We start from the raw sequence: 14,573 nt of genomic DNA on the forward strand, positions 1-14,573 counted from the left end.
AGAGGTGCCTCCTTCTATACAGTTCCTATCAGTTCCTGCACATGTCTTTTCTGTTACCTGGCATGTTTAAATCTCTCTTTATCTATAGGCAAGCCTTCTTGCGGTCAGTCTTTAACATGTGTTGTTTAATTTTTTTGTCATTATTTTTCCTTAATTAAGAGACTTGGTAATGTTTGCATAGACTTTTGATGCACTGAACCATTGAATAACAGCACAGAGCAGACGCTTTAGAGTTTTGATCTAAGATGTTTGGAACTACCCAGCCCACCACCCCCAGCTCCTCCATGCACCCTTACTCCCCTCTCCACTCCATCTTTTGCTCCCGGTCAGTTACACTGCCATGTTACTTTGCCTGCCAGATTCTTCCAGATTAGAAGTCCCTGTCTGCTCCTCTTCCAGCAGATGGACTTTGGAAAGCGGTTATTACACTTGTCCTATGTCCCCTGCTGTAGCCTGGTGCCCCAACCCTGCTCACACTATAGCTCCAGAGACCATGGCCCATCTGTCTCCCTGTGTCTCTGAGAACTGTCTTTGTCCCGTGTGTGTATGTGTGTATATGTGAGTGCATGTCTGAGTGTGTGTGAGCATGTGTGTATGTGTGTGCATGTGTATGTATGTGTGTGTGTGTGCACGCACGCATGTGTGTATGTGTGTGAGTGTATGTGTGTATGTGCACTCTCTCTTAACTTCTCCCAGTAAATCGTCAGATCATTTTTTAAATCAATCTTCCTCCTCATGCTCTGAGACTCCCCTCCCCTGTCTGAATGGACCTCAGTTTTGCAGCTGGATGAGCTCCAAGTTGCTGTTCCCACTCATGCACATAAAGGCCAGAGCTTCTGTGCCCAGAGCTTGTGCCATGCAGTGCTCAGCCCTGGCAGACACTGCAGGGAGAGAAACAGGAAAGACAGGACAGCAGTGGGCTCTGCCCTCAGGAGGTTTCCTTTCCAGACAGCAGTGCAGAGCCACACAAAAATCTATGGAGAGGAGCCGAGAGCCCCACAGCAGGAAAACACAGAAGGTGGCTGCAAGCTGCCCCCTGTGCAGAGGCCCCACTGCAGCTGCTCCCGGGGTCCTGTGGCTTCTTCCTACAGTCGGTAAGGCCCCTATCACTCAGTCTGCCATTTTCTCCCCAACTATTCACGTCTTTAAAGAAAAAGAAAAAACAACAAAAAAGCATTTTCTATAAAATTTATACAGAAAAGGGGGCTCTGTTGGGAGTAGGGAGGGGGCCCGGACCCATGTAGCAGCTCCTGACATCGGAATAGTGGTCTTCTATTTACAAATCACTTTGCATTTATCTGACTTAACGCTAAACTACCCTTTGACAGGTAGTAACTCTTATCCCCAATTTGCTGATGCTAAAGGTGATGATGGAGAGATTAAGTATCTTTCCAGTGCCTCAGAGTCAGCCTAGCCCTCCTGGGGCCAGCTCACTTCCTGCTAGGCCAGAATTCCTGGTTTCTGTACTCCACAATCCTTTTGGTAAACAGAAACCTCACCTGTCCCTCCCGGTGTACTGCCACCGGCCACAGTTTACTCAGAACTTACGTTCTGTAATTGATATCTTAAATAACCACAGTGTTTTTTCCACTTTCTAAATAAGCAATAATCAGCCCCCCTGAGAGTTCCACTGCCCTGTGTCCTCCCACACTGAGATGCTCCAGCCCGAGGCACTCGTGGCTTTGAAGTCCCACTGAAGGATTGTCGGGGGACAGGGTGGCAACCGTGCATGTGACTGACAGCAAGAGGAGGTGTCCTGAGACCCGACACCTATTTCAGAGCCACTTTCTCCCTCTCCCACACAACTGATGGCTTCTGAACCAAAAGAACAAACATAACATCCCCCAAGGCAGGAAGGCAGTTTGGGAGAGGAGAAAGCTGGACTTGAAGTCAGAACAGTGGCAGATTGTTGAGTCTTGCTGCTGCTTCCTGTCAAAGCGTTACCAACATGCCCAAAGACTCTGTTTTTTCATCTGTCAGAGGAATGTGGTATTTACAGCAGTGTGTTTTGAAGCTCAAATAAGAGCATCTATTTAAAAACTCTATATAAACTGGTAACGCACTGTGGAATGGGAGAAACCGTGGCACCCAAGCAAATGACATTCTTTCCAAATTTACTGCTGGTGTCACTCAGAGGGCCTAGTCTCCAACCAAGACCTTTTGGTTAGTCTAGTTATAACCTACAACCCACAGTCGAGAGCCATGTTTCCCAGATATGCTTAGACCCACAGAGCTGGCCAACAGGTACAACTGGATCAAAACCAGCACACACACACATACCACGGTCCATTACTTTGAGGCCTGGAGGGGCCTGCTCTGAAAGCACAGTCCGGCTTGACCCTGTGCTCACATAGCAGCCAGTGTGAGGGATGGCAGCTTAACTGAGCAACACCGCCTATCCTCAGAGGTCGCTCCCTCCCACTAGATGGTTCTGCCTCTAGGACATTAGCGCTTATGGACAGCCCCAGCATTCTCTTCCCAAGCCCATGGGATCCTTCAGAAAATCCTGCATCCCTGGGCCCTGCCCTGGGCCTTCCCAGATATTTTGAGTCATACTCTCATCACAAGACATATGTTCCCAGGGATGTGGTCTATTTGGAAAGAGTCTACATTGTCAGCCTCAGTGTAATCCATGAGGGCATTTTACCTGTCACCTGCCATCTTTAACTCCTAAACCCCTCCCCAGATGCCTTCTCCACCCTAACTTTCCTCCAAATCGTCCCCACATTTACACTCCCCTCACCTTTTCTCTTTCCCGGGCTATGGGGCCCCTCCCTCTCAGGAACCATCATTCATTCATTCCATAGCATTCAGAGTCTCACTTCCTATATGTCAGGCACCGTCTGAGGCACCTGGGATCCATCAGTTGGCAAACCAAAAGCCCCTGCCTTCACAGATTTGCACTGTAGATGGGAATAGTCAGACAAGTCACAATGCAACAAGGACAGAAAATAAGGAACTCGTACGGTGTGTTAGAAGATGATAGACGTTTCAGGAAAAAAAGTAGTGCCTGATAAGGGGGCTCCAAGGTGCTGGGGAGCAGTGATGGCAGGCGCTGGTTTAAATAAGATGGGCTTCTTCCTTAAGGAGGTGACAGTTGAACAACGTAAAGACATGAAGGAATTGAGGATTCTCCATGCGGAGATCTGGGAGAAGAGGTAGCAGGGCAGGAGGAGCCAAGTTGGCTGGTGCAGACTGAGCTGGGAAAGGAGAGGCGAGGGTAGCAGAGGGGTAACTAACAGGGTCCACATTTGGGCTTTTACTCTGAGCAAGAAGGGGATATACTGGTGGCTTTGAGCAGAGGTGTCACATCACCTGACTCTGGTTTTTAAAGAGACCAGTCTGGCTGTCTGTAGGAGTCAAGGGTGGAATCTGGAAAATCATTTGGAAGGCAAATGCGGTCATCCAGGTGGAAGATGTTCATTGCGTGGAGCAAAGTTGTGGCAGTAGAAGCGGTGGAAAATGGTCAGCCCATCACTCTGTTTTGCAAACAAAATTAACAGTGTTTCCTGACAGACTGCCTGGGGGCAGGAGGAGAATTGCCCAGGAGGACTGGGAGATTTGGCCTAAGTCAGAGAAGGATGGAGCAGTTAGGCAAGGAGGCGGGCTGGAGGCGGGGCCTGTGTGAGTGAGGAAAAGCCAGAGCACGGTTTTGACGTATCTGTTAGCCCTTGGAGGGGAGATGTCAGGTGCACAGGTGGACACACTGGTCAGAGGCCTGGGGATGGAGTCATTCACAACAAGATGGTACCCAAAGCCCTGGCACTAGAGAAGAAGAAGCGACAAGAGGCAGAAGAGTGGAGAGGCCTGGGCCAGGGCCTCTGGTGCGAGGAGATCAGGACCCGCCAACTTCTGTTCATCTGGGAGATGCCTCTGAACAACTGCCAGATGTCACAAGAGGACTGTCTTCAGGCCCCCTCGTGCGGTCATGCTGAATTCTGCCTCAGTATCTGAAACATGGGCTCCTGCCGTTCTCCCAGTGCATCACCTGGGTCTAAATCCGAGCTTTTCTTCCTCTGTAGCCGGGGAGATAAGAGTGCAATGTCCTGCTGCTCTCAGGAAGCCTCTTGGTCTTCCTCGGTGCTTGGGTCTGAAATCATATTTTCCTGCAGTTGTTCATGAAAGTTACTGTAGCATCAAAAGCTGCTCCCTAAACATCCCAAACTGGAATTAATTTGACTGCTGGGGCCAACAGCATTTCCTGACACCCTTCTTTTTCATTCTGTATTTTAAAATATACTGAACAACAGAACGTGCTGGGCAGCCTGAATTCCTGCATTATGGACATAGAGAAACATTCCCAAGTTGTGAATGAAGAAGCTTTGGTTATGCTTCCAGCTCTGGTGACTTAGAGCAATGAACTCCGTTCTCTGGGCCTCCATTTCCTTGAATGCAAAAGTGAGGAGTGAGAGGTTTGGGATGGTCTCTTGCAACTCCAGCATGCAGTGATTCTGACTTGGGCATTTTCTGACAGCTGGAGGTGGACGCTTCATTGCCCCCATTGCCTTGCTGGGTTCTGAGGTGGTGTTTCCTGTCATCAGGCACCCATGGCTTCATGGGGATGATTCCTCCAGGGATGGAGTCGTCTGCATAGAGATAGTCCGCAAAGCCACAGTGCTGAAGGAGAGCAAGAGAGGAGAGACTCCCTTGGCTTTGGTGGAGCTCACATGGAGATTCTGCAGAGAAAAGGAGCAGGAGAAAGACCTTCAGGGAGCAGAGCAGGCACAGTGAGGAGAAAGAACACTGGCCCTGGAGCTTCTGGGCACAGCTCACAGGAGGAATTGGTGAAGGCTTTGCACGACGCACAGACGTGTCCAGAGCAGGGAAATAAGCGAAGGTGGCACTGGCTGTGAACATGAGGAGAAGAGGACCAACATGAGCACGACCTGATGAGCACGGATCAGGCATTGTGCTGAGGACACCATATACATGATCGGATGAAAACCGAGTGCTTGCTCTCCACATGAGGAAATCAAGGCTCAGACAGGACAAACCTCTGCCCAAGGCCACATGGTGAATGGGAGGCAAATCTTGGATTCAAACTCATTTCTGTCCAAGAATTGGCTCTTGTATTTCCACAGTGCCCGCTGGCTAAATCCCTGGGCCAGGCTGGCCTGGGCATGGCATCACTGAAGGGCAGGGCCCAGTGGTTCCTGCACTCCTCATTCAGTGCCTCCTGGCAACAGGACTTGGGGTGGAGCTGTCTGACTTGACTTCTTTGTGTCAGTTGATGCTGCGGATGCTGGATCCACAAAGCCTGGGATCCCCCTGGGATGCTCAGACAGAATGCAGGCTACACCAGGATCCATGTCTCTGGTTACAGGGACCAGAAGGCAAAGGCCAGGAGGCGTGGAGCAGCACCACTCCCTTTACCCAGTTGGCATCTGCATCTGCAGCTGAAGAAAGAGACGGGGAGCCAGAGGGAGCAAGCGGCGACAAGGCAGGGCAGGGAGTGTCCAGGGATCAGCATGTCGGGGTGCTGGTCCCAAGTCTTCCCCACCTTCAGGCCCTGAAAGCCTTTCTACTTGAGCATCTTTCCACCATAGGCCCACAGGCACGACTTCCAGTAACTGTCACTCACCGCTCCCCAGAACAGTCAAGCAAGCCGGGCTCCTCTCTGAGTCTGGGTCCTGGAAGGATGGAGGAAAAGCAGTCAGTCCTGAGTCAGAGACAGAGCTGCTTGCTACACGTCCGCCCCCTCAGGGGTGAGTCAGCTCAGCCTGCAGGACTCCATCCCTCTCTCTCGGCCTGCAACCCACAGTGCTTGCGTTGGACAGCGGGCCTGGCTCTCTCCGTCTGCCTTTGTGGCTGTAACCACGCCCGCTGCCCCATGCCATGGCAGAGAAGGGGCTAGAATAGGCAAAAGAAAGGCAAGGCTGGATGGGCGTGGTGGCTCACGCCTGTAATCCTGGCACTTTGGGAGGCCGAGGCGGGCGGTCAGGAGATCGAGACCATCCTGGCAAACACGGTGAAACCCCGTCTCTACTAAAAATACAAAAAATTAGCCGGGCGTGGTGGCGGGCTCCTGTGGTCCCAGCTACTCAGGAGGCTGAGGCAGGAGAATGCCGTGAACCCGGGAGGCGGAACTTGCAGTGAGTGGAGATCACGCCACTGCACTCCAGCCTGGGCGACAGAGCAAGACTCCGTCTCAAAAAAAAAAAAAAAAGGCAAGGCTGAGTGCCCTCCCGCCGCCCATAGTTATGATGAGGGAGGAGGGTAGAGAGATGTGGTCAGAAAGCAGATCTGTCCAAGGACATTAGGGTGTACATACCTTAGAGACCACCTAGCCCAAACCCTTATCTGTTTATTCTTCAAAGGTACCTTGAGCATCTGCTCTGTGATATTGCTTGAGGATATACTAATTTTCTAGGCGAGGACACAAAAGGCCGGAGGCAGGAAATAGGTTACTCACGTTCACAGGTTTTCCACAGCAAGCTGACCGGAACTCCCAGTCAGTAGGGGGCTCAAGTGGGTGCTGTTGCCAGCCATTGTCTAGGTGACATTGGTGGGTGTGGCCTGAGCTGGCTCTAGGACAGATAGATTCAATCAAGCTCCGTGGTCGCAGGACAGCTGGGTGGGGCAGAGCTTATCCTTGACACCTCCCTCCAGCCCCACTTCTCATTGCTGCAGCCTCCTGTTGCCCTCGGAGTCCCTTCCAGCTTCTTCCCACTTGCAGCAACACCCCCCACCCCCAACAAACCTAATGCTACCAAGGTGCCTTGTTTCAAAATGAAGTGATTCCAGCACAGTAATTCGTGCTGGGTGGTAGCAGCTCAGTGAGCGGCCCTTCTAATAAATCTCTGTACCTTGAAGAGAAGGCCATGCTCCGCCTGCAGGTGGAATGTTGACTGTATCTCAGGTGAGCCTTCAGCAGTGTGACCCCTGAGTGGGGAGGATGCTTTCGTGAGGTCCCTCCCCATCCTCCCTTTTCCTAGTCGCTCTTTGTAGAGCAACTAGGTTGTTTTCTACTCTGCTTAAGAGTACAGCTGGCCCTGGAGAGAGTTAGCAGAGCCACCCTCATTTTCCTAGAAGTGGGATGAAGCATCTGACCATCAGCAGTCCCCTGGGAGGAGGCCAAAGGCCCCAGATCTCAAGGTCGAGGGCGAGGCTTGCTGTGTGAACTGGTGTGATGTTGAGGTTGAGGGGGTGGGGACAGAGAGACGGGCCTGAGAAGTGGCCCGGTGCAGCGAGTCTTCTCAAAAGCTTTTCCTTGAGAAGTACCCTGCAGGTTTGACCCAAAAGGTCATGGGAACCTGTTTTTTTATAGGCATCCAATCTGGGTTCTTAATTCAGCTGTGTGAGATTGCCAAGGTCCTGATGCGGCTCTGACCCGTCCAGGCTCCCCTTGCCCTCTGCCTTCTGCCCTATACCGTGTCACTTTTTATTTTCCTCAGATGCTCTTTCCTTTCCTGTTCTCATCAACCCACATGTGACCCTCTATTCCCCTCCATGTTAGGGCGGAAGTTGCCTAGCACACCCCTTGCTGTGGCCAGACAGCTGATTGTACCTGACCTGACACTTCAGTGTCCGACACTTTAGTTCCTACAGGCTCAGCAACCTGCTGTTGGGGTTTTTTCCAGAAATCTTGTAAAGCAAAGGCACCTAGAAGATGCCATGAGCTGGTAGTGAGGAGACACAGGCAGGCTCAAAGATACATAGGGTGCCTCGAGAAGCACGGCCATTTCTGTTCATGCCCATTTACTCTCATAGTTGGCGCTCCCACCCTGGAATCATCTGTTTGTTTCCTTTTTGAGTCTCTGCCCCGCCCTGCCTCACCCACTGTCTGTTTCTCTGCCTTTCTTCTCTATCCTGTGGCCTCTCCGTCTGGCATAAGGAATTCTTTGATGCAGTTGGCACTGCTGGCACACCGATTTCATTCGTTTATCCTTCATGGGCTTTTCGTTGGTGGAGGTTGGTTTGTTTGAATGACTAGATGCTGGGCTGCCCTTCCCAGGGGAAGATGAAACTCCCAGGCAGTTGTGTAATCAGTCTTGTTTAGTGTGTTTCTGGCGGGTAATACCACCTTGAGAGCCATCAGGTTGCAGGTGATAACAGTGAGACCCTGAGGCTTCAGCCACTTCCAGCCAGCAAACTGGTCACTGCAGCCAGCAGCACAGGGCATAGCTCTCAGCCATCCACAGCTTCGCACACAAAGCAGGAAGAGCGAAAGAGGGCCAGGAGCCGCAGCCCCATGCTGGGAGCCCGCTGCCAGTCCCCTTGGGGCCAAAGGCCCCTTGAGGGAAGTTCTTAAGGGGCATTTCAACTCAGTGTCTGTAACTCCAGACACGCAAGAAAGGCCCTCTCCTTCTAGCTGGAATTCCACTTGGGAGAAACACGAAAGCCCGTGGGTTTCCGACCTGGGGGAGGTGGCCGGGGACAGAGTTCTTTCCTTGGTCCCCGTCCATCGGTTTCCAACCTTGAGGAGGTGGCCGGGGACAGAGTTCTTTCCTTGGTCCCCGTCCATCTTTAGCGTTATCCTGGTGCGTTCCCTGCCCTTTGTCTTCCTCTGCTCAATGCTCCTCCCCCATCACTTCCGTCTCTCCATTCACACCAAACCAGAATGGGAATTCTGCTGAAAATTGCTTCCAACGACACATATCTCATTCATTTGCTCTTTTGTCTGAAAGCCACTGGCCTCTACCCTCAGCTCCTGTCTATCCCAGCTGACGTGTGTTTAACCTTCGCCTCTCTTAGCAAGTACCTGTTCATTCAACTGTAGAAGTCTTGCAGTTTAAAACATGCTTTACTTTGGCCTCCTTAAAATATCTTGCCCTGCTGCCATCCCCAGTGGCTCCAAGAGTCAGCACCTCCTGACTCCTCCTGAGATAATGTGTTTCTCCTGGTGGGAAGGGGAGATAAAAGGATCATGCGGACCCACATACACACCCTTAACCTACACCTGCTGGCTCCTGACCATGAAGTTGGTGTCAGATGTTTCTAGCAGCCCCTGACCCCTGCCATTCCCAGCTCTCTCTGTGCACCAGCCTGACCCACCTCCTCCCAACCTAGATTAACTCCAAGGTCTCTCTCTCAAAAGCCCACCCCTTGGTCTTCCTCCACACCGTGACACCCCCCAACAGAACCAGCTGTTGTATCTTGCAGATCAAATTGAGATTAGAGGTAGTACAAGCAGAGAAGTGGAGCATGGGGAGTGGGTACCAGCTGGATCGAGACCTTCACGTGGCTTGGAATGAAATTTATATCAGATCCACCTCCCTAAGTTCTGGACAAGACATTTTAAAAAATACAGCAAGGGTTCTGTAGCAGGACCACGATTTAGAGACTCACAATCCCATGACATTACTTTTGACATCTGTTTCAGAGGTGCGTGGAATCTCAGTGACACTGAGGTCATAGCGTTATTTCAATGGCAGCCATTGGAATTGGGCGGTCCTTTTCTGTAGGGCCAAGAGCCAGCCTTCCCTGGAGGAGATCAGAGGTCATCTGCACCTTTCAAAATCAGCCTGCCAAGGAGAATGCAGCCATGGCTTATGCTCCCTTCACAATGCTCTCTGGCCGCAGGGGAGTATGGTGGAGGACAGCTGGGCTGGGTATTCCAGCCTAGAGATCTACTGCTCCGCCCCTGAATTTCTATAATCCTTACGCTTGGCTGTGCTTTCAAAAAATAATAATTATTTAAAAACTGTTTTTCGTATGGTGAAAAGCTATTTTTCAACTACCTTCTAAGTCTCCAGAGAGACCATGTAATGTGGCAACCAGGAAACTCATCCCGCGGCCACCCACACCATCCTGGTGGGAAAATCCTCCACCTGGGAGGATCCTGTCTCTGCTGGCCTCTGGCATTCCCTGACTATCACCCCTCAGCATCCTAAATGTGGCCTAGACCTGGCATTCCGATGAAAATAAGTGCACAGTGACTGCCTTCCAGAAACAAAGACTTCATCCACTGAGGTGTTACTTCTCATTTGACCCTGAGCTTAATTCAGAAAGACAGCTTTCCAGAGACCTCCTCTCATTAGCTGCCCTGCACCGCTCCTCTCCTCAATGCCACTTCTGCCAAACCAAGGCAATCTGCATAAGCATACTGAAGGAAGAAAATCGGCTCTCCTTTCTATTTGCCCTGAGCCTGTTATCTGGAACCACTAACCAGAGCTCTCTCTCTCTGAAAACGCCTGACCTCTGCCTCAGATAAGGAGTAATAACCTCATTTCATTTATATCAATTACGTGAAAAAATTAAGTTAATTGCCCCGATATCGTGCAATCGTTGAAAATTACCAGATCATTAGAAAACAAGGATGAAAGAGTTGGCTGCTCAGAAATTTCTCCACGCCTACCATTAGTGGAGACAGTGCCGTATTAAAAATCAGCCAGAATGTTCAGGTTATGTAAGCAGCTCTGATGGCTGCTGTAAAAGGGGAATGCAGTCTCCAGGCTCGGGGCCGTATGTCTTCAGGGAATCCTACAGCCCCTTTCTTCCCCCAGAAAGACCACAGATGGAGAAACTACAAACTAACTCAAAGGCCCCGGCAGCAAATCTGGGAAGGGGTCAGAGATTAATGGCCCAAGTATTGATGGCTACCAACAAATTCTGAATTTACATGCAAAGGTAGAACTGATGCTTTGTAGTTTCTCAAGGCGCCATACTTGATATTTAAAGAGAGTGGTAAACCACAGAAACGTGTCTCTGAGTTAAAAGTGCTGATCCTGGGATACCACAGATGTCCAACTCCAGCAAGTCCAATCTCTCCTTCCATCTCAGAAGGGGATTCACTTGCCAAGGGGAAAGGGTACCAAAGACCAACGATGACTTGGGATCATGTAGGAAACGTCTAGGGCATCAGTAGACCTTGGGGGCCTTGGGGGGTAGGGGCTGTGTCTTAGGCTGCTTCCTATTGTTACCAGGTAGAAATCACTCAGGTGTTGCTCTCTGATTTCATCGTGAATGGTTATTGGTTTTTGAGACCACAGACCTTGTAAACATAGCTCCTCATGTGAAAACAAGTTTGTGTGGTGTTAGAGGCAACACTGTCTCAGCTAGTCAAAAATGCCCTGTGAACAGTATGGCTTAAGGCTCAAGAAAAAGTGAATCTTTGAGTCTCTAGATTCTTCCAAAGTTGGTCTCTTAGGAGAGTTGTCATTACCAGGGCGGGAGAATGCTACATAGATCTCAAAAAGTCTTCATTCCTCCTCTTTCTACTGTCCTCATAGCTGCTCCTGACTTTTTCTTGTCTGCTATTACAGAGACATGCCATAGGAAATGTTAAATCAATACATGTTATTAAAATACAAAATACTATCAAGATTATCAGAACAGACCTAAAGTCAAGTCTTGAAGTGAAATATGAGTTAAATAGACGAGGTCTTAAATGGGAGCTATAAAATGCAACAAGAGAAAAGACAGTTAAGACAAATGTTTAAAAATCTAAAAATCCCAAATGAAGGATTCTGAATGTTTAAGAAGTAAAATGAAACCGGTTTTGTTTTTTTTTTTTTTTTTTTTGGATGCCTAGAGGTTGGTTCAATTCGGCCAGGTAAGCCAAATACCTGGGTGTGTTGTCAGAATTATCTCCATTTTGGTCCTGTTCAGGCTGGGATTGACCCAGAAGACCTTCAAGCATTTGCCCAGGGTTCTTAGAAGTGATGAGCAGCTGTGATGGTTTGCAGGATGGATCCAAGAGGCCAGCAATGGCTCAAGCTTCCTGGAAACTCTGCCCAACACTCTGGAGTTAACATGGTGTAGGTTACCTCCCTCTGGGCCTCCCTCCCTGCCCCACTGAAGCCTGAGAAACATAGAACTCCTTGTCCATGAGCAAAAGAGCCCAAGCACTGGGCCAGGAGCGGGGCAGAAGGATGCCAGAGGGTAGCCAGACCCGACCATCCTGGGCAACTATCACACACCAGAGGAAAAGTTGTTTAGGTGCTTTGCCAAGAAATTTCTTCTGCGCATGCCTGTAAGAGAGAGAGTGTGTGTGTGTGTGTGTGTGCGCGCGCGCGTGTGTCTGTCTACCTATGTTTGTCTCTGTGTTCAAGCTCAGCCTGCTAGCCAAATCCTAGGGACCCCACACCCTGCAGTCACAAGGATTGACCTGGCAGGTGGAATCTTCATGAAGCAGAAGCTGAGATCTAGAGAGCCAGATCTAGAGTGTTCTGTAAAAGCCTAGAGAAGCGTCCCTTTCTTTCTCTTCCCTCACCTCACCCTATATCTTCACCATCCCCTAAAAGGACATCCTACCAACTAGCTATGAAAAAAAAAAATTTTTTTGCTGAGAAATCTGTTACCCAAGAAATATTTCCAGGCTGCAAGCAAATGTCTAGTTGTGCACATTTCCATCCTTCAAAAATTCCATTACACGTTTTCCTTGTTTGTACCTTAAAAACAGAAATACAAGAGCAACCATCTGAAAGTGGAGGGTAAAAGCCAAGTCCTGATTTTCTAGAAAGAGTTAGCAGCTCAGATGGTCAAGATCGGTTGGGGCTGAGCCCTCTGGGCTGGAGCCCAAAAAGGAAGGGCGTCTTCCCAGAGCCAGGCCCCAGGAACCTGGGGAGAGGGCTGGCCCTGGGATACTCACCAGACGCCAGTTTCTTTAGCTTCTACCCCCAAATGAGTTCAGCAGTCAGACCCGTGAGAACAGCTTCCTGGGGTGTTCGTATCCTAAATTGTGTGCAGGGCTTTCAAGTTTAGAAAACAATTCAACACTCATTATTTCATGCCAATGGCCAGGGCTTGCCGCATCTATAGACTAACTGCTAAGCAAGGCCATCTCCTGCCTGAGCCTGAGCTTTGAGAACAAGCCCCATTATGGAGTGAGTTGAGGCCACCTCTGGAGGCCCTCCTCAGTGTTGACTTGAAGTCATTCTCCCCTAAACCTGAGACGCCACTGCCCTTGGGCTGCTTTGCTTAAATATATGTGGGCAAGGATAGGCCCTGGGGTTAGCGAGGCCTCTGTCCTTCAGCTGGTCCTGCCTGGGGTAAGCGAAAGTGCCTAAAGCCCAAGTCCTCAAATGTTAACAATGGCTAATAAAATTAAAACAGGCTTGGCACAGTGGCTTACATTGGTAATCCCAGCAGTTTGGGAGGCCAAGGCAGGAGGATCACTTGAGGCCAGGCCACGAGTTTGAGACCAGCCTGGACAGTATAGTGAGACCCTATCTCTACAAAAAGAAAAAAATTTAAATTAGCCAGGCATGGTGGCACGTGCCTGTAGTCCTAACTACCGGGGAGGCTGATGTGGGAGGATCATTTGAGCCCAGGAGTTCAAGGCTGCAGTGAGCTGTGATTATGCCACTGCACTCCAGCCTGGGCAATAGAGCTGAGACCCTGTCTCTGAAACAAAACAAAACCAAACAAAACAATTACAAACCTCCATCCACAAAATCCCAAAGACCTCATCTGCTTATGTAATAATATTACGGGTGTGAGTTTTAAAGGTCTTAGGCAGGAGAATGCCTGTGGGTCCTTGTTTGACATGAGACCCAGCAACACAGACCCCACAGTCTCGGGGATGCCCCAGGACCTGCCAGGCCTACGCTTTCACGTTTCTTTCACTTGTTTCCTTTTGCCCTCTTCTGCCACTGTGTTGCTCCTGTGTTAGCCAAGACCTAGAGTACCGGGCATCTTCCTAGGAGGCTCATTACAGCTTATCTCTATCTGCCTTTCTTTAAAGCCAGCTGAACATACCCAATGCTCTCCCTCTATGGTAAGACCAACCCTCCCGACCATGCTCCCGGCTTCCGTGTCCCCCTCTAACACCCCTACTCTCCCCACCCTGATCTCCAGAGTCCCTGGGAGCCCTGCCTGGCTCTCACTGCATGTGGCCACCGTGTCTGCCGTGTGCCTTGCCTGCCTGTTCCCTTCTCGTGTGAGCTGTGAAGATGCTGTTTGTGCAGTGGTGGTGTTTTACCCCTGAGCTTTCCTTGGGGTGGTAATTCACTGTGATCTTGACTATCTAACAAGCCACTGGGAGAGAATGGGACCTGAGGGCCATTTCCTGTTAAACGCCCTGAGGACTCCACGGGCCAAAGCCTCTGACCTTAATCTGATGTGAGAAATTTGCAGAGGGTACCTATGAGAGCCGTGGGAGGGCTCCAGGGTAAGGAGGGAAGAAAGAGGTGCTCTAGCAAGGGGATGGAAGGGCGGACGATGATTCCTATTCATCAGTGTCTGCAGCTTCTAGCTTCCCTGTGCTTTCAGGTGGAAGTCCACCATAGAAGGTTTAAGCTGGGATTTGTTACTGAGAGCATGATTGAATTTCCAGGCACTCCAACCTTGCTACCCCTTGCATTTTTCTAAATTCCTGAAGTCCATTAAAATTAGGCTACAGCCACTGTTCTGCAGCAAGCTGGAAGCAGAAAAACGAGCTCCGTTGATTGGATCACTCCTGTGGTAGGAGTCTCTGATTCGCTTTGGCTAACGTGATAAAAGAGACGCCATTCAGTGTGACCTTGAAGCCTCCTTGGCCCAGGCTCCTCCAAAAGGCTGCCGTTACGCATTTCAAACCGGGCCAAGTATGAGTTTCAAGTCCAATCTCTCCTTCCATCTCAGAAGGGGATTCACTTGCCAAGGGGAAAGGGTACCAAAGACCAACGATGACTTGGGATCATGTAGGAAAC

The 14,573-nt window shown here is 50.1% G+C and overlaps 1 protein-coding gene across 3 annotated transcripts in view; it reads left to right on the forward strand.

Moving 5' to 3' along the window:
- CACNA1C (calcium channel, voltage-dependent, L type, alpha 1C subunit) overlaps positions 1-14,573 on the forward strand; it is a 775,650-nt gene that overhangs the window by 711,637 nt on the left and 49,440 nt on the right. For all 3 annotated transcript variants that reach the window (XM_011967155.1, XM_011967154.1, XM_011967153.1), the window contains one exon: positions 13,628-13,660. In XM_011967155.1, coding sequence (XP_011822545.1) covers positions 13,628-13,660 — 33 coding nt within the window. The remainder of the gene's footprint in view (positions 1-13,627; positions 13,661-14,573) is intronic.

Source organism: Mandrillus leucophaeus, unplaced genomic scaffold, assembly GCF_000951045.1.
Source record: "Mandrillus leucophaeus isolate KB7577 unplaced genomic scaffold, Mleu.le_1.0 Scaffold79, whole genome shotgun sequence".
Lineage (NCBI taxonomy): Eukaryota > Metazoa > Chordata > Mammalia > Primates > Cercopithecidae > Mandrillus > Mandrillus leucophaeus.